The 26,930-nt window shown below is 42.2% G+C and overlaps 1 protein-coding gene and 1 long non-coding RNA gene across 4 annotated transcripts in view; one reads left to right on the top strand and one right to left on the bottom strand.

Moving 5' to 3' along the window:
* LOC123785092 (uncharacterized) overlaps positions 1-26,930 on the top strand; it is a 106,742-nt gene that overhangs the window by 32,155 nt on the left and 47,657 nt on the right. The window lies entirely within an intron of this gene.
* LOC123785091 (transcobalamin-1-like) lies at positions 954-14,326 on the bottom strand. 3 transcript variants are annotated; one of them, XM_087854906.1, is made up of 9 exons: positions 14,207-14,326; positions 10,996-11,175; positions 9,523-9,660; positions 8,193-8,345; positions 6,756-6,946; positions 4,390-4,579; positions 3,182-3,368; positions 1,727-1,845; positions 954-1,164 (listed from the first exon to the last, which is right to left on the bottom strand). In XM_087854906.1, exons 1-9 carry the CDS (start codon positions 14,283-14,285, stop codon positions 1,103-1,105), a joined length of 1,299 nt encoding a protein of 432 aa, XP_087711032.1. In that variant the 5' UTR covers positions 14,286-14,326; the 3' UTR covers positions 954-1,102. The 3 variants fall into 3 exon arrangements, with proteins under 3 accessions (XP_087711032.1, XP_045642721.1, XP_087711033.1); XM_045786765.2 differs by having other exon boundaries at positions 955-1,164; positions 8,193-8,348; XM_087854907.1 differs by lacking the exons at positions 954-1,164; positions 1,727-1,845; positions 3,182-3,368 and adding an exon at positions 3,504-3,737 and having other exon boundaries at positions 8,193-8,348.

Consider the following 26,930-nt stretch of genomic DNA (forward strand, 5'->3'; position numbering starts at 1 on the left):
GGGAGAAGGGGAAAGAATCTCAAGCTGACTTGGTGCTTAGCGTGGAGCTCGCTGTGGGGCTCAATCTCACTGAGATCATGACCTGAGCTGAAATCAAGAGTGGGACACTTAACTGACTGAGCTACCCAGGCACCCCTGATTTGTTTTTATTATTAGATTTATTTATTTTAGAGAGAGAGGGAGAGAGAGAGAGCAAGAGAGCACACGAGCGAGCTGCGGGATGGGCAGAGGGAGAGAGAGAGACAGTCTTCAAACAGACTGCCCTATGAGCAAGGAACCCAACACTGCTGATCCCAGGACCCTAAGGTCAATGACCTGAGCCAAAATGAAGAGTCAGCCACTGAACCGACTGAGCCACCCAGGCATCTGTAGGTGCCCCTGATTTAATTTTTTTTCAAATGTGAATTCTACTGAAATGAACATCAAAAGTGTTGTTTTTTCATGTGTATTTTGATGATATGACTATCAGAGTGATTTTTATGAGGAGGTAAAAGGAAAAAAAATGTGGGAGAAGAACAAATGGGACCCAAGGGAGATAGCTGGAGGAGGGGATGATATTATTCCTGAGACTTTATGGACTGGTCTTTTATGTAGAAGTCTCACCTTTCCTCTTTCTCCAGAGCAGAATTTTTCTCTCTGCCCACTGCCTTTCTGGGGTCCATATGTCCTCTCAGTTTGTCCGTTACAACTGGGCCTCGGAGAGCTGTCTCCCTACAGATTTTCTACATGATCTCATTGGTTTGTGCTTCAACATTAGATCTAGAACCTTATCTGGATTCCCACCCACTGCCCATGGTCCCCAACACAGTTAGCAGTGGAACCTTGAGTAGAACTCAGTGTAGACATGTGGTCTAATCTCTTTTCTCTTTCCTCTTACCGTGGTGGTCTTCCCTCTATCAATAATCCCACTTTAAAATGAAATGATTAGAAAATGCTCTTTTTATATTGCTGTTGATCTTTTATTGAACACACAAAGAAAGAAGGGGAGGTTTTTGACCCTCCTATTGAAATTGAGATGAGTGAAAAGGAAGGCATGAGGCCAATGTCTGCCTGCAAGTCTACTGCAAAAGAATTCGATCCAGCTAAGGAAGGTCTGAATTTATTAGTATGTGCTCCAGCGAACCTCCAAATGATCTTTCTGATGGACAACGTAACTACCAACTCCTGAAAAGGAAGAATGAGAAGTGGATCAATGATTTTATTTTATTTAATTAATTAATTAATTAATTAATTAATTTATTTAAAGTTCAGTTAGCCAACATATAGTACATCATTGGTTTGTGATGTAGTGTTCAATGATTTGTTAGTTGCATATAACACCCAGTGCTCATCACATCACGTGTCCTCCTTAATAACCATTACCCGTTGTTGTTTTTTTTTTTTTTTTGATTTATTTATTTTAGAGAAAAAGAGAGCACAAGCAGGGGGAGGGGCAGAGGGATGGGGAGAGAATCTCAGGCAGACTCCGCACTGAGTGTGGAGCCCTACTCAGGGCTTGATCTCACAACCCTGAGATCATGGCCTGAGCTGAAACCAAGAGTTGGATGCTTAACTGACTGAACCACACAGGCATCCATTGGATCAAATGATTTCATCACCAAATCACCAAATAATGGATCTCAATTTCCCAACGCCTTGGCACATTCCCCACGAAAGCTCACACACTCACATCTGGGTGTTTGGGGCATTGTCACTCTGTGGGGCTTTTTGGCACTCTCTCTCTTACCTTGGCTCAGGGGTTCGCCATTGCTCAGGAGCTCCCAGTAGGTCCTGTCATTGGTGTTGGCCTTTATGCCCTGAACGCTAGTGATGTAGGGGCCCCATGAGCTCTCCTCTGCTGTGAAACTGTGGGGACAATAAATGGGTTTCAGGAATTCAGAATTTTCAAGGGTAACCTTAATGGGCATTTCTCAAACTTCAACGTACCTAAGCGTCATTTGAAGCCGTTATCGAGAAAAACCGATTTCCTGGCCCTATCCTCAGATACTTTGATTCTGTAGGTGAGGTGGGGACTAGGAATCTGCATGTGTCGTTAACACTCCAGGTGATTCTGCTGCAGGCACTCCACAATCTATGCTAAATTAGAGGAGTGATGCCTGTTTCTGCCCCTGCCTCCCTTCCTGGTAGACCCTCTGTAGTCAACAACTGCTAACATTCTACCCCAAGATAGTAACTGTTGAAGATACTAAAGTAGCAGAAGAAAATGTTAACCTCACATCCTAGGTCATCATAAATAAGTAGGTTTTCTCTTAGGAAAGAAGAACAGGAAAGAGCAATTTAATATTTCATATTGTGTTTATTAAAAAGTGACATGGCCAATGTCTGTTTCACATTCCCTGGTCACATTTCTCTGCCTTCCTGGGAGCCCTTGAAAGCAACCTTTATAATATTTACATTACATATATATCATATTTCCATTACTCAGTACATATATATGATATATATATAATTTTCTCTATGGCATCTTACCTCATGTTACTAGAAAAGTAAATGCTGATTAGATTTAGGGAGTCAAATGAACCATACCTTTCAGAGGCAAAGTCAATATCTTAATTTTAATATTTGACCTTCTTAGGCCAGGGAACCTTAATCTAGGGGTCCATGAATCTGAAAGAGGGGAGCATGGAGAGACTCAGGGCATTTGTGAAACCTCTGATTTAAGGACGAGTTTCGTGTGTATGTTCACCTGTCTGGGATCAGCAGCCACTGCACTCATCTGATTTTTATTTATTTTTTACTTATTTATTTTGTTTTTTAATTAATTTTTTATTATGTTCAGTTAGCCAGCATATATAGTACATCATAAATTCTTGTTGTATGTAGTGTTCGACTGAACACTCATCTGATTTTTAAAGGGGTCAGTGATTCAAAAATAATGACCCAGTGTTCTGAACACCAAATGACTGACCTAAGAGGTTCTATTTGTTGAAGGAATTTTGCAGACAGAAGAGAGATCCCTGGGACTTATTTACCCATTAAATGAACATTAATTTAGTACCTACTGTGTGCTAGAAGATGACAAGTATCACCTTTTTTTTTAACCCCTGTCATGAGATGTAGATGGCCAGCAAAGTACTGATGAAGACGTGTTTCAAATATACTTTGTTCAGGTGCGTATGTATTCTTACTGAGTCTTTCAAAATCACTAAATAGCTTCACCTTAGGTTGCGTACAGACATACCTAAATCGAGTTGCATTTTCTTTCTGAGCTTGTTCCATCACATCTAGGAAGACAGAACCATTTGGCACAGAGACTGTGGTGTTATCTATTTGGTTATTGATTACCACAGAGTAATATACTTCGATTTCAGAGGGTGAGACAGCGGGTGTCACTGATACAGGCTCCTGAGTGGAGATGTTGAAGGAATCTGGCAAAGACAAAAAAGCAGAGAAGAATTACTATTCAGAATAATAAAAAAGATGTTAGAGTTTACCTACCCATCCAGCCCCTCGCCCATCCCTACTTTCCTTTACCAAGAGAAGGATTTGCTACAAGGAGCAAGAATCATCAGCCAAGGGGCAGATCTCTTGTGTGACTCAACCAGATAGGCACCAGCTTGTAAATGTGATTCGGCTCCACTCCCAGCTGTTTTAGCACTTCAGTTGCTCTATCTCCTTTTCTCACAGAGGCTCCTGAGTTTTCGCAGTTTTGTTGCTGTTGTTTCGTTCTTGTTTTTGTTTTGCTTTGGTACAGCATACAATAATGCTTCCCTTTTTTCTTGGGTGCCTTTTTATTTCTTAACATTTATTGAAAAGACATTAAATGCCATGCACTGTACTGATCATTTTACTTGGCTTATCTTATTCAGTCCTTACAAAAACCAACATTAGATACTATTATCATTTGCATTTTTTATACTAGTAAACTAGAGTTTGATATTAAACATTTTGTCTGAGGTCCCTAAACCTACCTATAAGTGGCTGAACCAGGAATGATCAGAGATAAAAGTCAAGTCTTTCATCCCTTCTTGAAAAATCAGTTGTTTGAATATACGATTCGTGCTCTAATTTTCTTGTAATACTGCCATATTCCTCCCATATTCCTCTGAGCTCCCTGAGGGCTCACTCATTGTGCATAACAGAGAGTCAGGGACACCATAATAGTTTAGAATGGGAATGATGCTCAGAACATCTAACTGGCCATCAGAAAACATCCCTATGGAGATGGACACCATTGAATCAAATCTACCTTGTTGATCAGTGTTTGAACCAAGAACAACATCTACTACCCTGTTAAGAACAAATCCTCAGGTGGTTATAATCACTGGTGACACATGGAGGACTGAGTTCTATCTGGGAACCATTATGCTTTAGTGGTTTATCTGGTCACTTCCGGTCCCTTAGGACACCTTAGTCTCACATTGCTTTGGGTATTATGCTCTTTAGTACCTGAGCCATAGACACAAGAAGAGTCTTTGTTAACATCCAGGTAGGTCTTTCCCATCAGAGCCGGTAAGATTTGAGCTGCAGCAGTTGGCATACGGAATGCTCCTTGAGAAATTTCTGCGAGCACTCTATCCCGTGTTTTTTGGCAGTCCCATTGATTTTTGTTGTAATAGGTTGGTGAAACAAAGAGAGCCTAACGTGTGAGAGAAAGAATGAGAGGGAATGAGAATGAATGAGAGAAACATCAAATAAGGGGAAAGCCTATATCTAACGAATTCAGTAAGTATTTGCTAGACATACAGGGGAAGCACCTTGGACAACTAGGATACCTTCCTGTCACCAAGAAATTTATAAACTAGTTTGGGGAGAGGTGGGAAATTGCTTAATAACACAACCAGTAATGGCATCAATGAGAACAGACTTTCTCTAATGAGAGAGAAATATTCACTCTTGTATTCATACCCACTCGTGTAGCCTTGACACTGGAACAGTACCTGTCACATAGGAGACCCTTGATAAATGCTGTTAACAGACAATCATAAAGTAGCCCCTAAGGTGAATGCCTTAAGAGAAGCAGCTAGTGCCATGGCGTTCCAGAAGAGGAAGAGCACATAAACATTTGGTGACCCTGAAGAAAGGCTTGGTGGAGAAGGCAGTACTTGAGGTAGGCCTTGACGGCATGATAGCATTTCATTAGGAGACAGGAGAGGAGCACTGCAGCCAGGGGACCGCATGAGCAAGGACGCTAGAGTAGTTGCGGCCAGGGCATGGCCTGTCTGTGATGACACTGTCTGCATCTTAGCAAGATCCCCAGGGGATTCCTCCTGGCCTGGCAGGACTGGTGTACAGGGGAGACTCAGGGTGATTGTGGAAGAACAGGCTGGAGAGTGAGGTGGGGGCCGCATCAGTGGACCCCTGAGCCTCAGGGTGAGGTGCCTGACGTGATTTCCTTAACAATGGGGAATCCAATAGCTTCTTGAATAGGAACTATCGAAGCAGCAGATGTAAACTGGATCGAGGGGACAGCATGAGGGGGTAGGAAAACTCAGGAAGGTATCAGAGTGAGTAAGACGGGGACCAAAATGGGTTGGTTCTGCAGACATCACTCTGTAGTTTCTCAGGGAAGGACAGTTTCTCTTTTCATTTTCTCCCGAAGACCCTTTAAGTTAACCAAGAAGTCAACAAGCATTTGTGGGATATTAAAAGAAAGGATCATATTTCCTCTTAACAACTGTCTTGTAGGCAAGCAGCTCTCAAGCCTGCTGTGAATGAACATCACCTGTAGGGTTTTAAACCCGCCCAAGGCCCATGCTCCCCCTCTAAGTTTCTGTATTAACTGGCTGGTGTGGAGCCTAAACATGAGTGTTTTCCAGCAGCAATTGCAGGTGGTTCAGATGTGCAGCCGGAACGGGCAAGCACTGTTTTATCAAGTCCAAACTCAGCAAGGCACACAACAGCCACACCAGCACCAACAGTCAAAATAACCTGTGTGACTGGACACCTGTTACACCCCCAGCTGCTCCTTGTAGTTTTGCCCAAGGACCCTGCCCTGGCCACGTCGAACACCTTGATCTTCCTAAGATACGTTACGTTCCTTCGTTCCTCTAGTCTTTGTCCTTGCTGTCCTCTCTCCCTTGGAAAGCCCTCCTATCCTGGGGTGGCCTGGCAGACCCCTACTCATACCAAAGACCCAGTGACATTTTTTCTGTAAATCTTCCTTCATCTCTTCTTGTATGTACCTGTTAAGGTTGAGTAAATCAGTCAGTGAGTGCAGCAATGAAGCCCCAAACTTCAAGGAACATATACAGGACAGAGTAGGTGCTGAGTGTGAGTTTTGAAACCAACTATTCAGGTTCCATCCACGTCTGAATTACTCTTTGGCTTTGTAATGTTAGGCAAGGTACTGATACTCCGTGACTCATGCACTTCTTCTGAGAAATGGAGGTGATAATATTTTCCTCATTGAGTTGTTGTGTGCATCAATGAGCATGGCAATAAAGACTAGCTGGTATTACTGGCACTGCCTCTTATGACTTGGACAACAATAATCTAATCTGGGAGGTAAGCTCCAAACGCTGGTATATGGCAAAGGGTGAAATTGCATTTGATAGAACAACATAGTAGGTTGGAGTAGACTCTAGAATGACAAAAAAGTTGTAGTCAAGAAAAGCTTCATGGTCGCATTGGACATGGAAAGATAAGGATCTAAGGTGAAGAGAATACATTTCCATCAGGGGCAAGAATCACGTAAAATCAGTTAGTATAGGAAACAGAATGGGTCATATCTTAGAGGTCCGAGAAGAAAGGCTACAGATATTTCTTTCCTTCATGACTCCCTTCTCTGTCTTCTGTTTTACCCTGTGACTTACCTGCATAGCTTCTCCTGTACTATATATGTTTCCGAGGAGACCATTTTCTGTTTTTTGAGATAGAATCTCATTTACCAGTGACCTCGTATGATTAACAATGTTCTCTGTATCCTTGCTATCTGTTTGGTTCTGCCTTCTTGTTATGTTCTCCTTCACACAGGTCAGAGCCAGGACAGCCATCGCACCAGTATCTGCCAGGAAACAAAACAGTGGTGATAGGGTGTCTGACCATTCCTTGGACTGAGGGTCTCCTGGTATGTACAATTTCCATTGCTAAAAGAGGGAGAGATCTAGACAAACTGGGAAGATTGGTCATGCTGGTTGATGATGGAGAGAAGGATTTGAAGACATAGCAATCATCCCTCCAGCTCTCACCACTCAGATATTTCCAGATTTTGAGTAACCCTGTACCTTGTACTCAGTAACTCACCCGTTGGTCATAGAAACACATATGGATTTGCAGGTTCATACACGTGAACAGTCTCTCGCTTCTATATCTTGGTTGTTCTCATTTTTTTCACCTATCAGCCATATTGGCAAAGGAATTGAGAGAATTCATGATGATACCCCAAACAAGATATGTCTTTGCAATGTTTCAATGTTTCCATTAGGCCGATTAGAAAATAGCACTTCAGAGAATTGTTTTCCAGTAAAGCTTCTTAAGAGTAGGATGAGACAAGAGTTTGCACGAAGGGAGGAAAAAGTCTTCTTCTGGCTTGTTATTTAGTTCCCCCTGTACATTCCCTCTGCCTCAGAAAGAGAGTATGAAAAATCTCACATTCTCCTTATTATCTCGAGATACCGAGCAGTGATTGTCTTTGGGTTCTTTGGAGAAAGATGAGCTTGTGTATCTGGATCCACTGGGGCTGAGCAGCAATACTTGCTGTTTACATGGGGAATCTTTTTGGATGTGTAAGTTGACCCAGGGGAAAATTTCTGGTTCTTCTCTGTTGGGGATACAGACTTTATTGATCAAAATATTGGACCTTATCCCTGGAGAGGTGATGTTGTCCAAGTAAGCCCACACATCCAAATGGTCCCAATAAATTAGAGAAACAGGCAAAGTTAAGATAAATGAATTCCACTGTTCTCTTTTCTCTAATACTTATACTTTCTAAAATGTCTTGTATGAAGATTCTCGCAATATAGCTTTATTTTACGGAGGGGAAAATTAAGGTCAGAGTTAACATCCATTGGTTATGTCATTCAAAGACGGGGTAGCGTAGGAACTGGATCTTTCTACTATATTGCACATCTAGAAAGATGCTTAAATGCCCCCCAATATCCATTCTTCTCAAAAAGAAAATTCTCTTCCCTGATCACTAGGGTGAAGAGGATAAAAAAAAGTCCAAGTACTTACTGGCAGAAAAACTCAAAGGAAAAGACTTACCGGTGACTGTGTCCTCTATGCCAAGGGAATTGGGTTTAATGACTCACCTACTGAGAACTGTTCATGGAAATAGTAATTTTTATTTCCAGGTTTGAAGATTTCAGCAACTTCAGGAATTGAGTATTTCCCGCTGAATAGACACAAGGCCAAAACATCCAGGCTGAGCTGGTAGTAGTTAGTCAGTGGATTACCATCATGTTCTTCTGTCAGAGAGGAAAGAAATACCTTACTCATGGAAATAATACTGGAGTAATAAATTTTCAATCTATTCCTAATAAATCTATTTATTAGAATTTCTTTACATTTAAGGAGAGGTGAATAATAGAGGGGGGAAGATCACCCATAGAATCAGCAAGCCTGAGAAATGGAAAGGCTGTTAAGAACCACCAAATTCAACTCAACTCCTTTCATTTCTTAACTGTGGAGACTCAGCACTAAAGAGATTAAAATACCATCGTGATACTCAGGTGGTTACAGAACTAGGACCAGAACACAGATTTCCTGCAGCTAAGCCTCTTGCACTTTCAATGCAAATGTGTTCAAACTATAAGTAGAAGTAGAAGAAGTGGGGGCCATCTCAAAATGAGATGGGATCAGAGCAACTTAACGAATAATAGTACTGGGTGGGTGTTGAAATAAAAACAATGCACTTCAGTAACAACCATCATGGTCAGCCTATTTGTCCCAGTGATAAAGTACTTTGGGCCATCTTTAGCCCTTCTACTAGTATCATATGCCATGGAACTTCTGACATAGTGTCTTGTGTTGCTCAGCTATTTCTGGTGTATTTCATTATTTGTCTAAAAGCCAAGCTTCTAGAGAACAAGAGAGCTGTGTTCTATGAGTTTGTGTGTGTGTGTGTGTGTGTGTGCACGTGTGTGTGTGTGCGTGTGTGTGTGCGTGTGTGTGTGTGTGTGCGCACATGTGTGTTCATCATCACATGTAAGGTTGATGTGAGTCGATACGCATTTGAACCTATTTGAAAAGAAAATTCAAGATGCATGTTGAAAGGGAAGAAGGGGGGCGCCTGGGTGGCACCTGGGTGGCACAGCGGTTAAGCGTCTGCCTTCGGCTCAGAGTGTGATCCCGGCGTTCTGGGATCGAGCCCCACATCAGACTCCTCCGCTATGAGCCGCTTCTTCCTCTCCCACTCCCCCTGCTTGTGTTCCCTCTCTCACTGGCTGTCTCTATCTCTGTTGAATAAATAAATAAAATCTTAAAAAAAAAAAAGAGGGAAGAAGGAAAAGTGATCTATGAAGATATATGGGATGAATAGAATAAAGAGGAGAAGGAGAGACTGAAGGGAAACTTGTTCAGTTCTGAACCAGTGGAGGAGAAGACAAGGTTGTCCAGGGTCTCTGAAATTTTGATTCTCACCCATATTTTTAATTTCTGCTTGGAATTTATTTTCTAGATTTCTGACCAGTTCAAAAGTGTTGGAAATTCCATCAGGCCCTTTACATGCTCCCACAGCCAGGATAGCCAAGGCAAGCTGTCCCGAGGTTAACGAGGGCTCTGAAAAGAAAAGTATTCAAGTTTAACAAGGTACATGCTTGTGATTTTTTTTGGTCTCCTGTCTTACTTGTGACTTACATTGCCTGTCAGTTCTTTCTTTTTTCCCCCAGTCTATACCAGTATTTTACTGTCCTCTTCTTCATCCCCAAAGCGGAGACTTTTCTAGCCGTGCTGTATAAATGCAAGCTAGATCTTAGTCTTCCCTGTGAAATCATGGGAGGTTTAAGGAAACATGCAATCCTTATAAAATTTTTAAAAGAAGAAAAAGGTAATAAAACCTTGGGATTTACTCTCATTGTGGATGCTATCTTACCAAAATAGTAATAATTGACTTGGGTGTTTTGCCTTATAGAGTATCAAAGTTCCCAGGCTTCTTGTAATTCTTAGAATAATATTGTGAGGTAGGTAGGGGTTTCTTCATTTCCCCCCATCTCAATTAGAAATCTAAGCCCCGGGGCGCCTGGGTGGCGCAGTCATTAAGCGTCTGCCTTTGGCTCAGGGCGTGATCCCTGTGTTCTGGGATCGAGCCCCACATCAGGCTCCTCTGCTAGGAGCCTGCTTCTTCCTCTCCCACTCCCCCTGCTTGTGTTCCCTCTCTCGCTGGCTGTCTCTATCTCTGTCAAATAAATAAATAAAATCTTAAAAAAAAAAAAGAAATCTAAGCCCTGTATTGACATGAAGGACTCAGCATCTAGCCTGCATTCAACCCCAGTCCTCATCTGGGGTGCCTGGGTGGCTCAGTTGACTGACTCTTGATTTTGGCTAAGTGTCTGACTCTTGATTTTGGCTCAGGTCGTGGTCTCACGGTTGTGGGATTGAGCCCTGTATTGGGCTCTGCACTGAGTGCTGAGGGTGGAACCTGCTTAAGATTCTGTCTTTCCCTCTCCCTCTGTACCTCCCTCCCTCTCTCTAAACAAAGCAAATCAAAATAAAAAACAAAAACAAAAAAACCCAGTCCTCATCTCTGTTTCCTTGTGTTTACATTGCTACTGTCTGCTTTCTCACTTGTGGGCCATATCCCTGTCTGGTTGTGAACTCAGCTAGCTTACAGAGCAGTATTCGTGGATAAGGGTCTTTAATTTCTTTTGCTTTTCCTTGTGTCCTTTTGAAGGAAAATGTTTTTCAGGACTCAAAGAAGTAAGGCCTAGCTGTAGAATAAATGGCAGAGGATTGGTGATGTGAGGTACCTTTCTGTCCCCTCAAGTTTTATACAGCTAGGATAGATGTAGCAGGGAGACTTTGGACACAGAATTTTGTCCAAGTTCTGTTGCTGGAGATAATCTTTATGGATAGGTAAGTCTTTTCCTAAATCTTCCAGAGAATATAGGTACTCACCTGTACTTCTTGTAGCAAGAAGGACTTTTTCAGTCAGCTGTTGATCTTGGCTTTGGCTCAGGAATCCACCAAGTCTGAGGGACAGCAGTACATTGGCGGCTTGGATTCCTTTGTTATATTTTGAATTGATCATTGTGCTTATCAGAGGGTTTAGAGCAGTATAGTTTTCTTTGCTTACCTCTGTGGTAGAGGAAGGAGGAAATAAGAAATACACACTAAGAATGTATTAAGGAACAGGAACCCTAGGAACAGGGTTTGTCTTAAAACGTTTAGTAACGATGTGGCACAGACAGAGCGATCCAGTGGTCACTGGCTATGTTGCTGGAACAGTACGAAGGTGGGTCTGGAATCTCTGCTACATCAGGTATTACTCCTTTACCAACCAGCATGGAAGTGTTTCCATGTACTAACAGTTGTTTCAATCTTACTATTGTGTACTGGCAGAGTATCAGTCCTGCCCGGGAGATCTAGTATCATTCTGATTTTGAGGATCAGGCCTGGCCATCATGTCCTTAAAGAAACCTCCGTAATTGAAGGCTTAATGGAGACTTGAATACATGTCTTCTGACTCCCAATCTGTAGTCCTTTCTACTTGCTGGATTGAGTTTCTTCCCTTCTCCATTTTCTTCGAACTCAATCAGGTTATTAATACTGAGGGAAAGAAGAAAACACTTCTATGTTATGGTGGAGATTGACCCCCCCCAGAGCTGAATTGTCTGGTTGCCCAACTGGCCTGGCATCAAGATCATTATTCGGCAGCATGCACCCTTCAGAAAACCCTCTAGTCAGCTTACAACATGCCCAAATCTCAGGGGAAGGTTAGGGGGGAGTCACATTCTACTGTGGAAGTAAAAAGAGTCCAGAGATCCCAAGAACTAGAGGAAAATTAGATGAGTTAGTTACCATTTAAAATAATTTTAGATGTGGGGTGCCTGGGTGGCTCAGTCGGTTGAACATCTGCCTTGGCTCAGGTCATGATCCCAGGGTCTTGGGATTGAGCCCTGCATTGGGCTCCCTGCTCAGTGGGGAGCTTGCTTCTCTCTCTCTCTCTGCCTCTCCCTCAGCTTGTGCATGCACTCTCTCTCTCTCTCTCTCACTCTCTCAAATAAATAAAATAAAATCTTAAAAAAATTTTTTTAGATGTACTTTGTTCAGGGGCGCCTGGGTGGCTCAATTGGTTAAGTGGCTGGCTCTTGATTTCAGCTCAGGTCATGATCTTACGTTGGTAGGATCGAGCCCCGGGTCAGGCTCTGTGCTCAGCGTTGAGTCATCTTGTGATTCTCTCTCCCCTTCTCACTCTGTCCCTCCCCCTCATGGACTCTCTCTCTAAAATAAATGAATTAAAATTTTAGAAAATGTACTTTGTTCACACTCCCAAGAAAAATCCTACCCATCTCCAGATTATCTCTTGAGTTAGTGGGATACTTTGTTCAGCCAGAACTTGGCTGGATTCTCTGGTCCTTAACTTATGACTATGGGCAACTTAGGTAACATAACCCACCTGACCTTCAGTTTCCTCATTTTCAAATTGTGGATATTAACCTCTATTTTATAGATATTGGACAAGAAATCACTTAATAAACTGTAAAATACCATACATATTATCACTTTTAGCTCAACTGGAGTTTCTGTCACTATATTTAGAGAACTGAGGAATGTGAGTTCTCTACCCCCAATGTGGGGCTCACAATTATGACCCCAAGATCAAGAGTTGCATGCTCTACTGACTAAGCCAATCAGGCGCCCCTCCATCATTCTTCTCTTTAAAAGAGAGTCAAGGAGATCTGAACCAGTGGTTGTAGAAAAGTCCTGGTTTGTTACAAGAATACTTGGACCATTGATGAGTCATGGCTGAGATTTTTTGGAAGCATCCACTTGAGCAGATTTTCTGGTACTGAAACAGACTTTTCAGTTCCTGGTCAACCACTCATCATTTTCCTTGATCACTAAAGATGAAGTTAATTATTTTGTACAATGAATTGAATTTCAAAGCCTCCTCAGAGACCCCCTATTCTTAGGATACAACAAAAGAAATGACAGGCCAGGAAGAAAAATTAGAGTTGGCAGAGTTTGTGCTTTAGCTTGTGTGAACACAAGACTTTCTGTGGTGTTGACCTCCTCTTGTAGGCTACAGAGTACCAGGAGCATGTAGCCACCAATGGCAACACGAGTCATCTTTGGACTGGGTTTAAGTTCAATTCCAGGTTAAAGATGTAAAGAAGAGAAATCATGCACCTAGAAGCTACATCAGGCTTCATGACAGCACTTGCTTCAACACGTTTCCCCAATTATCCTTAATTTATGGATGAAGCTAAAAAAATTTTCAGAAAAATTGGATCATTCAACTAGTAGGGGGTCAGACTACACCTGAACCAGATTTTCTTTCTCCTACGTAGTACTTTTTAATAGAATCACACAATCTTGGGATTCTATACCCAGAGGAGAGATGATGGGCTTGTACCCATGTCCTGTGGTGAAGAGTTGGAGGGAGGGAGATGTATAGCTTAAAACATCTAAACCCAATAGTGACAGGAGAGGTCTTCATTGTTTAAAAGGGATTATTATTATTATTTTTAAAGATTTAATTTATTTATTTGTCAGAGAGAGAGAGAGAGCCTGAGCAGGGGGAGGGGCAGAGGGAGAAAGAGAAGCAGACCCCCCTGATGAGCAGGAAGCCCAACGAGGGGGCTCAATCCCAGGACCCCAGGATCAAGACCTGAACCAAAGGCAGACACTTAATCAACTAGCCACCTAGGTGTCCCTGAAAGAGATTATTAACATTATTTTTTATCTGTCTCGTTGTAAGGGGTTAACCCAAAACCCATGGGTTGAACTTCAAAAAAATAGATTGCATCTCAAATTCAAAAGAAAGCTTTCTATGATCTTGAAAAATTCCTGGGATCCTGAATATTCTATCATTGAAAATGAAGAAGAACAGACAGTTGTTTGATAGGGTTGTTATGGTGGAGACAATCTGAATATAAGAAGAAGAGTTAGGCAAGTTAGCATTAAATCTGTGACCCGTCTTAAAACAACATACATTATGGAACTTTCCTCACCATGTCTTGTCACGTTTTACATTACTTGTAGAATCCAATCACATATAGAACTGGAATAGGGTCTTTTCTCAGGTCACTCTACACCAGTCCCCTGCCAGTAGACTTTAGAAGACTATCACACTAGGAGTAATTTTAGCTCAATGCATACTCACCACAGATCTCACATTGTTGCCTTGGAATAAGAGAAAATAATAGGAGCCCCATTAGGGGCAGCTGGTGGGATTGTCTCATCTCTCCAAGTGTTCTGGAATGGTGAGGGCTTGTCTGGCTATTTATTGGGTGATGGCAGAGGGTAATGAGAGCTCCTCCTTTAGCTTGCCTCAGCCTCTTTCACTTAAACAAATATTGAACAACGTCAGGGGTGTGGTCAAATATATTTGTCCAAAAATTGTGATAAACCAGGAAGGAGGCTTGAAAGGTACGGTCAAAGAGGAAGAGGAAATAATGTTCTTTGTTTCCCATCCCAAATTTTTGGATTCATATTCCTTACTTGCCTTCAGCCCAATGAGAATAAATTAAATTTCCCTCTTTTCCATTCCACTTTGGTTGTGTTTTATTTTAGTCTTTTGAAACATTAGTTTTGATGGGGCAAAAATGGAGGTAGAAGTTGTAAGACTGAAATTGACCAGGCAAGATGGGGGAGCCTGGCACTGAGGATCTTCGGCATAGTGGTTTTTGATGTATGATTTTTCTTCTAAGATAAGTACCCTGAGACTTTCATAGCCCAGGAGGAAAACCACAGAGATATACATCAAATATGGATTTTTGCTGTGCCAGAAAAGATGCTATAAGCTCCATGTGAGAAGTGTCTATCATAGGTCTTCCAGGAACTATCAGAGAATACTATCAGTTTGGCCTTAAAATGTTTGCTATGGCTCAGGAAGATGGCAGAATAGGAGGTCCCCTGCTCATATTCGCCAACAGCAACAGTCATTTTAGCAGCCATCCATGGACACAAGCTTCTATGTGGGAGCTGTGGGTTCCAAGTAGGAGGTTGTGAAACCTCAGTGGAGCACTCAGGGAGAGCTTACTGAAAAGGCACACCAAAGAAGACTTATATTCACTAATGCTAAAGCACAGAATTGCCAACTCTAATTTTTCTTCCCGGCCTTTTTCCCTGTTGCAGCCTGAAGAGTCAGGCTCACTGACCGTGGTCCCGGATAGTGACCAGAAAACAGACTCATCCCCTTGTGGACTTGGCTATAGTCCTGTTTTGCATTGGTCCTGTGAATAGCACCATCAGCCAAGGGACCTGGAAGGAATCATGCCCACCTGAGCCTTTGGTGATAGGACTCCTGACCTTGGTTAGGGCTGTGGAGCCTGAAGCACTGTGACCTGGCTCCAACATCAGTCATGGTCTGGGAGCAGGCTTACCCAGCTAGGGACCTGGGAGGAGACACACCCATCAGTGCCTAGGAGGCAGGCCAGCTGACCTTGGTCTTACTACAGATCCTGAAGTGGCCCCGTGACCTGGCTCCATCCCCTCTCAGCTGTGGTTCAGGGACAGTCCTACTAATGCAGAGACCTGTCCAGTGACCCAGCAGGAGCCAGGAACATCATGCACCTGAAGATAGGCTTGTGGTTTGCAGGCCCAGCTGAGCACCCAGCAGCAGCCAGGTGACCCAGTTCCAACCTTGCACGACTGTGACTGTGATCCCAGAGGCAATCTCATCAGTCCAGACAGGAGAAGGTCTTTACATGTCAAAAACAGGCTGTAAAGATGGAGAGGAGTTTGCTCCTTGAAACACACAGACACAAATGTAAGGCAGGCAGATCACAAAGCAGGCGAACATGATGCCTCTAAAGAAAACTCATAAATAGACCTAACAGACCTGCAGAAAAGGCAAAGCAAAGAAGCTCCTTAACATAGATCTTGGCAATGATTTGTTTGGGCTCTGACACCAAAAGCACAAAAAAACAAAAGCAAAAACCAGCCAGTGGGCCTACTTCAAACTGGAAAGCTTTTGCATAGCCAGGAAACAATAAACAGCATGAAGAGGCAACCTGTAGAATGTAAAAAATATATTTCTCAGATACCGTATATTTAATAAGGCATTCATATCGAAAATCTATAGGGAACTCCTACAACTTAATCACAAAAAAAAAAAAACCCCAAATAATCCCATCAGAAAATGGGCAAAGGACCTAAGAGGACATTTTTCCATGGAAGACACACCAGTGGCCAACAGGTACGTGAAAAGGTGCTCAGCACCACAAATCATCAGGCAAATGCATAGCAAAACCACAGTGAGATATCACCACCCACCTGTTGGAATGGCTGGTATTAAAGCGATAACAAGTGTTGGCAGGGCTGTGGGGAAAAGGGAACCCTTGTGCAATGTTGGTGGAATGTAAATTGATAGTCATTGTGGAAAACAGTATGGAGGTTCCTCAAAATTAAAAGTGGAACTACCATATGATCCAGTAATCCTGCATATGTATCCAAAGAGATAGCTGCACTCTCGTGTTCGCTGCAGCATTATTCCTAGTAGCCGAGACATGGAATCGGCCTGCTTGTCAGCTGATGAATGGATAAGGACAATGTGAATGTATGTACAGTGCAATATTATTCAGCCATGAGAAAGAAGGAAATCCTGTCATTTGCAACAGCATGGATGGACCTCGAGGGTGTTTTGCTAAATGAAATAAATCAAAGACAAATACTATATGATATCATTTATATGCATCATCTTAAAAAAGTCAAAGTCATAGAAGCAGATGGTAGAATGGTGGTTGCCAGGGGCTACGGGCCGGGGGAATCAGGGAGATGTTGGTCAAAGGGTACAAACTCTGAGCTATAGGATGAATAAATTCTGGGGATCTAATGTACAGTATCATAGTTATGTTTTATTTATGTCTCCTGAGAGATTATTTTTGATGGGACAAAGGCTTAAAATATATAAAAATGGAAGTAGAAGTTGTAAGCCTGATACTGGACTCCTGCACTAAAACTGATCTTTTAGGACCAGAAGTCACTTCCACACCACTGCTTTCAATGTTGATTTAAAATTCTCATTTATCTCTCCTGAGACTGATTATTGTTTTCTCCTTACTTACGTTACTTGGCTAGAAGTTCATCCTTCTATGGAGTTTTTTTCTCTTTCTTTCTACTGTCCTGATGAATCCTCCTTGGTGTTCTCTTGCTGGTTCCTCCTAATGCCCCTTAATTTTCTAGAAGTTGTAATCTTCTAAGGTTCAATTTATAAAATTCTTCTTTCTCCTTTGTAATCTCATTAAATCTCAGGTGTTTAAATAATACCTACATGCTAATGTTTTAAACAATTTCCATCTCCCTACAGGACATATCTTTAATATTAGACTTGAATTTGGCCTTGGTCATGTCATTTACTTGGGTCAATAAGAAGTTAGCAAATGTGCTGTAAGAGGAAGTTTGAAAATTGCTTTTGCTTTGAATTCTGTGTTTGAGTCCTGAGACCTACCATGTGTATGAACAAGAGCTAGCCTGCTGGAAACATAGAGGAGAACATTCTAGTTGTCAGCCTGCCAACTGCCCAATGTTGTGTGAGGAGATTTTAGATCATTTAGCATTGGCTGAACCACTAGATGAATAAAATAATGTGAATAACCCTGGTCAAGATTAATAGAGTATCTAGCTAAACCTAGCTCAAATTTTTGACCCCAAAATTTATGAGAAAATGATTGTGTTAAACCACTAGGTATCGGAGTGGTGAGTTCTGCAGCAGTAGATACCGATATGCGATATTTAGAATTTTTTCCAGTAATATAGTTTAAGTAATACTTTAGTAAGCTGATCACCTATTTCATTCTTAGATACTTCCTGATTCATTAGCTGATGTCATAGATCTCTGTGAGTTAAAATATTCCTATTGTTATTCTGGTTCTGTTGCCAACTACAGTAATTGCTCCAACCTTGTCTTGGATGATTAAGTACTGTCATCTAATCTGGATAATTTAGGATGACACTATACCAACTGAGATCATTGGAATGGCCAAATCTCTCACCATTATTCCCAGCCATTTCCTCTCACTAATTCATATCCTAATGTCATCATGTCATTCTCTGCACGGTCCTCTGAGGAAGAAAGAGTCAACATGAATGGGTTGCCCTTCATAAAATCCTCTTCAATATTGCCATCTCCATAAGCCTTTGATGGTGCATTTTGGTCATCACATTCTTACTCATGTAGGTCACTACTGAGTCCAGCTTCCATACTACCAACCAAGAAAAATGGTGGAGCCACTTGCTGTTGCTCATGTTCGCACATTTCATAGTCTCTGGTAACTGCATCTATATTGATACATTTGGCATCGTCCAACATTATACTCTTTTTGCTTTGGTCCAACATGCCAAGATGTTAGGCCAATTCCACACATGTTTTTTAGGTTTTTGCAAATGTTAATTAGGAAGACCTTGTAATTAGTTTTGTGTTTAAACTTGCTTCTCTTGGGTCTAACTTTGCCTCTGTCTTCTTGGGTCACACTGGGATCTGACAAGAGTGGTGGTTCTCAAGGCAATGAGTGATCACACGTGCAGGCTTTAAGGAGACACGTTCTTGCAAGAAAACTGCATCAAATGAGATTATTACAGGGTCTCCAAGCAAAGAAAAGCTAGTCTTCTCAGTCCGGATGGGAAAATCTAATTCTGTAAGAAAGGAAGTTTCAAAGTGATTGGGTGATTCGAGATTCTCAGATTCTTTGAAGTATATTCAAAACACTCACATTGAGTCTCAGAATCCCACTTCTTTCTAGTCAATGACTACGTCTTTACCGCGGGGACTTTCGGGGGCTATATGTTTAACTTTCATTCTGCAAGCTGTACAATTAGATTGTGGCTTTAATTCTCCAAGTCCCCTGGCATGTGGGTATAAGAAATAACTGCATCTTATCAGTCTCGTGTAGAAGCTGTCTGGTTTTCTGCCCATAAGTTGAACAGAGAGGTTAAGATCTTGAATTTATAATTTTATTCCTGTAAGCTGACCTGTGATGTCAGAAACAGCATCTCACCACATATCTCCTTAATCATGGTTACTGCAATCACAGCCAACTGCAGAAGCTAACTGATTTCCAAAAATCTTGCCTTCAGTGGTCCCTTCACCCTAAGAAACACTAGAAGACAGATAAACTAGTATGATGCCACCATATGCCACAGGTTATTTTTTTAAAGATTTTATTTATTTATTTGAGAGAGAGAGAACATAAGTGTGGAAGGTGGGGGGAGAAGGGTCAGAGGGCGAGGGAGAAGCAGACTCCCTGCTGAAAAGCGGTTCAATCCCGGGACTCCAGGGTCATGACCTGAGCAGAAGGCATGGCATAACCAACTGAGCCAACCAGGCAGCCCTGCCACAGTTTATTATTGTGTCATTTTCTACTAACAATGAGGTGATAACTGCATTCCTACCAAAATAAATAAGCATTCAATTTCAAAATTCTAACTTAAGGCTCTATTTTGTAAGACCGTTCCTGCTTTGAACTGTGTTGGTCGGGGTCCAGTTAGGAGAGCAGAAAAGACGCCAGGTAGTTCAATAGAGTACTTTAATATGGGGGTTTAGTTTCTGAGGTTTGTGCAAGCTGAAAGAGGAAATAGGAGAAGATGGGGCAACTCAGGTTAGTTAGCAACTGCAGAGAGACACCATCCCAGCCCTGGAGGGGCTGATGGATGCAATGGAACCATGGAAAGTAGGGCTGGGTGGCCGGATATAGACCGACTGGGGATGTCTCAGGAGAAGAGAAACACCTTAGACCCTCCTCTTCTCCCACCCTCCACTCTCCTGGCAGTGCCTCGGCAATGTCTGCTCTGGTCTTCCAGCAGCAGTGAGGTGGATGCAAATTGACAACCCAACTCATGAGGCAGAACAGGCTTCACCCAGGATCAAGTTTACTTAGCCATAATGAGGCTTCAGGACATGAAACTCCTCAGCGTGCAGGGTATCAACACAGAGGAGATGTTATGACTCCCAGGCACCGCTTCCGATGTTCCAGTCATTCTGCACTTGAGATGGGCATGGCCATGAGACATGAGGCTTGAGCATATGTGGACAACCCTCGCTTAAGGAAACCATCAGTGCTGGGGTCTCTTCACCTTTAACACCTACCTAGTTAGTTACACAGCCCCTCAGGTGTCTGTGACTGGCTCCCCTTCTCTGGGACAGCAGCAACAAAACAGTAAATAGCCTTCTTCTAGATTGTCACTTATTTTGCATCTTCTGTAGTTAAATTCGTAACAATTCCCTGAGTTAACGTTAGGAGAGTTAACCAAGGGTCAAATCCCCAGGCGTCCCTGGATGGCACATGACAGGCCATGGAACCAGCTGTAAATCCCTACCACCCAGCTCCCTTCCATTACTCCTACAAAGGAGACAGTAGAGGGCTCTGGGGAAGGCGTTTGCAGGGATCAGTCCTCTGATTCAGAGCTGAGCAGAGGATGGGCAGGGAACAGTCAAATGGCTGGCAGAGTCTTCTGAGCGTCTACTGTTGTCTTCTGCCTCCACTGTTGTATCGAACTACTCAGCCAACACTGCCAACAAGCTGTTTCCAGATGTAAGGGATAGCTTCCAGTTTTTCCTTCACTTTTGAAGAAACAGCTTTTGTGAGAAGTAATTCACATCCTCTATAATTCAGCCATAGAAAGTGGTTTCAGTGGTTTTTATTTCAATGAACTTTAGAGTGTCCACAGATTCAGAGCACTCACAGGTATGTGCAACCAGCACCACAATCAGTTATGGCACATTTTCATCACTCCAAAAAGTTGTTTTGCCTGTTTATACAGGGTCATTTCTCTTTAATTATTGAGTTGTAAGAGGTTTTGTGTATATATATATATATATGACATTTATATATATATAACATTTATATATATATATATATATATATATATATATATATATATATATATATATTCTGGAGTCAAATCCATTTTTAGATAGGTTATTTGCAGATATCTTCTCCATTCTGTGGGTTGTCTTTTCCTACTGAACTCTTCGGAGCATTGAGTGTAGTTGACTCACTAATTTGAGACACATTCTTCCCTTCTGTGACAATAGCATCAAACTCCACACCTGATTATCTTCCCAGCTTTATTGACTGCTTCTTTGTACTCATTACCAATATTTTTTTTAAACTTTGAATGTTATATGTCTTCAGGACTTTGTATCAAACTATTGTGTCTTATGCTACACACTCTAGGTGTTCTAACATCCAGTTTGAAGTCTACAAATATACTAATATTTCCCACATTTTTATTTCTATCTTGGATTCCCTTCTGAGTCCCAAATTATAGTGAAAGTCTTTCTCTACATTTCTGCTTGGATGTCTCATAGGAATCTCAAACTAGCATATCCCCAAATCCAAGCTCTTTCTTCTCTTGCCAACTTACTTCTTCATTGGTGATTCTTTGCTCATTAAGAGCTGTGTGACCTTAGGCAAGTCACTTAACCTCTCTGAATCTCCGTTTATCAGTAAAATGTAGATGCTAATAATTCTTATCCCTATGTTTTGTGAGAGTTTGATGAGTTACCACAAGATTGCTTAGAATAGTACCTAGTCCATAATAGGCATCACACAATTGTTAACTCTTATTATCTAATAACCATGAATTTAGCTGTATCTACCTGCAATCTGGTTGTCAAGCGTGATACCCCTGTCTCCTTCCATCACTGAGCTAACCAATCACAGGGTCAAATATTCTACCTTCTGGAACCAGTCTGCTTTTTTTCTGCCTCTACTGCTAGTACTCAGTCTAGATTACAAGGAGTTTTGCACCCCCACCATAACTTCCAGATTTTTGTCTTAGCCACTTGTACCTCCTCCAAGCCGTTCTCCATCCAACTCCTAGTGCAGCATTTCTCAAGCTTGATTAATACATAATCCCTATTTAAAGAAAAGGAATTCTCAAGGAATAGAGTTTGACTACCTAAGACTAGCCTAGGACTTTTAATCTATGAAAGGGTCAGTTGGCATTTTGCTTGCACTAGGGGTATTTTACTGTTACGCTGGTAATGTTTTTAAAAAGTTATTGAAATCCTCGTAGAATGGAAGCTATGTCTGTGACTCTTTGGGCTCTGAGTATTCAGTTTCACTCCTACAGTGAACTTCAAAAACATGCTTCTGATTATTTGCTTCCTGGTCAGAAACCTTGAAGACTTCCATTGCACTTGGAAGGAGACTCCGTATTTTAAACGTGAATCTCTCAGAACCTGTACCCTCTGACCCTTACCCGTGTGTCCAGCGTTACCTCATTACCTTCTACGTTATGCTCCACCCTCACTCATTCCTGTTCTTCCATCGTGCCAGCTTCCTTCCCTTCTCAAGTCTGACTGGCACTTGGTTTTCCTCTTGAAGTCTTGCTTTCGGGTGGTGCCACTTCATGTCCCTCAGCTTAAGTGTTAGCTCCTCAGGGATGCTCTGTCTGCACCCCCAGACCCAGTTCTGTTCCCCTGTTATCTACTCTCTTGGCACTTCATACTTTCCTTTGTATCACTTGTGAGAATTCTGATTTACTTGCAGAATTATTTCTTAACTGTGTTTGTTTAAAGAGCTTGTCCTTGCCAGATTGTGAGTTCCTCAAAGGTAAACATAAGTCTTTCTTGTTCAGTGTTGTATTTCCTGCTGTATCCTGTGGTCTTCAAATATTTGCTGAAAGGAACCACCTAAGATCCTTAAGGCAAATGATAAATTAGTAACATGTGTTGGTAGATAATCTCAGAATAAATATTAGACATTTATACAGGAGAAAACTGGAAAATGAAAGTAAATGGTTGGTGTGGCTTCCATCAGGATTGAGAGTGAATTCAGAATTTAAGCATTTGGGTTTTGAGTCAAGGTCATCCAACTATTAACTATGCTAGAGTTGTCTATTTAGAGATTCTTTATCTAACCAAGGAGATCCACTTTGAGATAATCTCTACTTCTTTTGTTTCACCTCTTTCTGAGCTCACAGGCAAGAGTTATGTAATTCTGGTTATCTTGACTTGCTGAAGGTAAATATTGAATGAGCCAAGAACCATGATGTCTCATAAAAACCAGTTCCTTCAAGGCTTATCAGCAGAACAAGACTAGGTCCTAAGAGCTCCCAGAGAGATCAGAAGATACCCAGCACAAGCCACTGTGAGCTGAGTGCCAAGGGCTGCAGGTCTGTTCTCCCTAGCATGTTTGGAGACTGGAGCAAGGGTACAGGTGGAGGCATATCCGCCGTAACTGTAAAAGTTATAAGGTGAAGAAGCTTAATTAAGATAGGTTCTGCCCTCCTGTTTTGGCAAACTAGCTTTCATAATGAGATAGATAGATTTCATTTAGCACTCTTAGCCCTCAGAGTTCTATGCTGGAGCACTACAGTGTGGTTCAAGCCGCTACCCATCACTAATCTACCCCCCTTCCAGTGGCCCGTGGTCCCGTTTCTCCTCTCTTCCCAGCCCTTTTCTGACCTGCATTGTAAAGGGCCTCCCACTCATGGACTGCATATGTGTGAATACTACAGATGACATGTCTAAACTCTATGCATTTTCCCAATACACAGCTGCCCCTTGGCCACCCACTGGGCCCAGCAGTATATACACCTGGGAGGGTAGACTCAGGAAGGGACTCATGCAGGCCTTGGATATATGAGCTCAGGGCCATTTGGGCAGGTAATTCTGGGAGGCTTGTCCTCTTGGTCCCACACATCTTTTGCCCCAAGGGAGAGGCAACAGTGGAGAAGCCTAGAGTGAGGCCCTTCCCTGGGCAGAAGTTCCTCTTGGCAGATCTGGGGGTGATGCAAAATGCCATGGTGGCAAATGAATTTATCCCATATTTTCTCTCCTGTTGTAATGTGACGTCTAGAAGGAGCTAAAGCTGAAAAGGAGGTGTGAAATTGGATGGTTTTCTCGTTAAGACTGCTGATTCTGGAACCAGGCCCAATGCTATGCTAGTTGGACTGGTCTCTGTTTTCTTTTAGGTCATTCCTGAGCTTCAAAAGACCACAACTAGCAGCACCAATGCCATAAGAGTTTTACAATGTTTCTATTATACAGATGCTGGGAATAGCAGGAGATTATATGAAGAGAAGCAGGATTTGGATTCATTTTTGCATTCCTCATTGATTTGTCAAAGATGACATTGAGTAGCTGCTAAGCACATCTGATTTATTACTTAGAATCATGATCTTGCACTTGAAATCAAAGGGCACAGAGGATTTATAATATTAGTGATTTAAAAAAAAGGTGCCAGTGTAAAACAGATGAAAATGAAGTGGAGGTAACTGAAGGAGAATTGGAGGCCTGCTTCACTCTCTCCTCATCAGCGGTCCTAAGGACCTGTTCAAGGTTTTCCAAAGTGTGGGTTTCCGTGATTCACCTGGGGACAACTGTTAAAATTGGGATAGACCCTGGGAATTTACATTTCCTGCAGTGACACATATGTATTCTAAAGCTTCCAGCTATGACTGATCCCATTGGACTGCAGTGGGGTCAGGGCATCTGTATTTTTAAATAGCATTTCAGTTAATTTTGATAAACTTTGGGGGCCATTGAACAGCGTGCTCCTTGATGTGATATTAGCTGAGTCGGTGGTCCTCAAAGTGTAGTCCTGGAACAGCAGCATCAGCATCACCTGAGAACATTCAGAAATGCAAATTCTTGGGCAAATGCAAATTTGCCCGGAAATGCAAATTCTTAAAATCTGAAGAAGAATGTCCTGGAGCACAGCCCAGCAATCTGTAGTGCAAGAAGCCCTGCAAGTGGTTCTGAAAGTTCTGATGCTTCTAAAGTTTGCAAAACACCCTAAATGCCTTTCCCCAACAATTCAATAAACACCTGTTGACACTCCCTGAACATTTTGTTCTCCCAGGAATGTGAGAGGGCCTGGAGAAGTTGTAGTTTTCAAAGACTTGGTAGTGGCACTTTATTTGCACCCCTGATTTCAGTACCGGAGTGGTCAGTGGAAAGTCAAGGTTCAGGAGGGAGAAAGAAGTATTTCTTTGAATATAAAAATAGTGGCTTTTTAGAAAAGTAGGCTCCACACCCATTGGGGAGCCCAACTCAGGGCCTGAACTCACAACCCTGAGATCAAGACCCAAGCTGAGATTGAGAGCTGGACACCCAACTGACTGAGCCACCCAGGAGCCCCAAAATAGTGGTTTTCATAAAGAGTTTTTATTTTCTTCTTTGTGCTTTCCACAGTTTTCAGATATTAAGCAATTTGGATCAGTGAGAACACAATGCATATATTCCCAAAAAGTGAAAGCAATCATCAGAGTGATAAGTGCCATCAGCTGGGGGTTGGTGGTATTGGCTATGAAATGACCTGCAGCAACCAGGCCAGGTATCTCCAATATCCCATGTTTTGGTCATTGGTTGTGAGCTGACATCATGAAGGATTTTGTGGGGTTACAATCATTTTTACTTTTGTACCTGATTTCTAGCTTTTTCTGAGCAAGATCCAGGTACAAGAGTGCCCTCATGCTTTGTCGATTGAAGGTATAGTTTCTAAGAGGTTGCTGGGCCTTTTATGCTTTGCTATTTTGAGTGGAAGTGACTTGCCATTCTATTTTTCTGACTTCTGTAGTGATACTGCTTTCTGTCTTTTGCTTTCCACCATGCCCCAAAGCAAGTGATTTACCTAGTTTAGCCTTATGCTTGGAAAAGAGCTATTTTTATTCTTCCTTTTAGATATAGGTATTTCCTGTTGTGAAACTCCCCCCATGCCCATCCACCCTGTGTAAGGAAAACGTTCCCTTTTTTTTCTGCCATGTCCCACCCTGATCTCTGATCTACTCCTAAGCCAGCCACCTGCCTCCAGTCATCTCCTGTCCCCTCCCTGAGTGACCGTGTGTTAACTCTAAATCAGATTGTGGAAAACAAAGCCCTTCATTTTTCCTCTTCTCACTTCTTATTTTTCCTGAGTCATAAAGTTATCTTTTAACATCTGTTGTTTTATTTGCCTTGTCTGTGTGTCCTACCTGTGGCTTATCTTACAGCAATATTTTCTCACCTAAACTATATATATTTTTCCTTATCCAAAAACTCCTGGATACTGCATAGAAAGTAAACAACACTTGGTTATTTCTAGTTTTTCCTTATGAAAATCTAGTGGTGGGTAGCTTTATCTGCATAACCTATCTTTGCATATCTCTCTAAAAATTCCCTTAGGATCTAATCGTGGTAAAAGCACTAACGGGGAGCCACAACTGTGGATAATGAATGAAGTTGGCAGACATATTGGACACAAACGGGCTTTAATCTACGACCTCTTCACTTTGCTTTATAGAAGGACACAGGGCAGAAGACAGCAGGCACAGCTCTTCATCTCCTTGGCCGACCCAGCAGCTGCTTAAATATGTGGTTTCCTTCGTCCCTTCACCCACAAAAGATGGGTGTTTGGCTACCATGGAGGAGGGCCAGGAGCTACAGAGAAGCGGCAGCTTCTGTGTTCCACTGATTATTTACATTGGCCTGGCCATGCAGACCAAAGGGTGTGTACCAGCTGGAGGCTCCCCCGATCCAGCGGATGTCCCACGCAGGAAGCAAAGCAGAGACGACATCCCACATGTAGCTTAACTCTGTAGTTGTAAGGGAATGCTGCTGGGTGGAGGAAACGATGGGGATTGTCAGCCTCCATGAGCCTGACCTGATGTTAGTTTTTCACTCACAACTGCATGACTTCATATGAATGATCCCGTTGCACCTCTCAAGGATGTTCTGGTGTGTGTGTGTGTGTGTGTGTGTGTGTGTTTATATATAAGACACTGTGCTCAAATTTTCTCTGTCCTCTGGGACAAAAATTTCTATCTGAATCTTTCCTTGTTTGGTTCTTTTGACAGTGTCAGTAGGATATATTTCTTTTGCTTTCTGGGCTGTGGTGGAACCAACTGTACTTGGTCAAGATGACGTTTTGCCTTCTGGTGGTGTCCCTGGGAATTGGCTG

This window comes from Ursus americanus, chromosome 24 (genome assembly GCF_024610735.1).
Source record: "Ursus americanus isolate L20-20 chromosome 24, mUrsAme1.1.p, whole genome shotgun sequence".
In the NCBI taxonomy this organism is placed as follows: Eukaryota; Metazoa; Chordata; class Mammalia; order Carnivora; family Ursidae; genus Ursus; species Ursus americanus.

Bases quoted from the DNA above. Each gene is read 5' to 3' on its own strand.
- LOC123785091 (XM_045786765.2), bottom strand. From the start codon at position 14,285: ATGAGACAATCCCACCAGCTGCCCCTAATGGGGCTCCTATTATTTTCT. The intron at 6,947-8,192 runs GTGAGTCATTAA...GTTTCCTGGCAG, and splicing joins CCATGAACAGTTCTCAGTAG to ATACTGGTGCGATGGCTGTC. The intron at 4,580-6,755 runs GTAAGTCACAGG...CTCACACGTTAG, and splicing joins GTACAGGAGAAGCTATGCAG to GCTCTCTTTGTTTCACCAAC.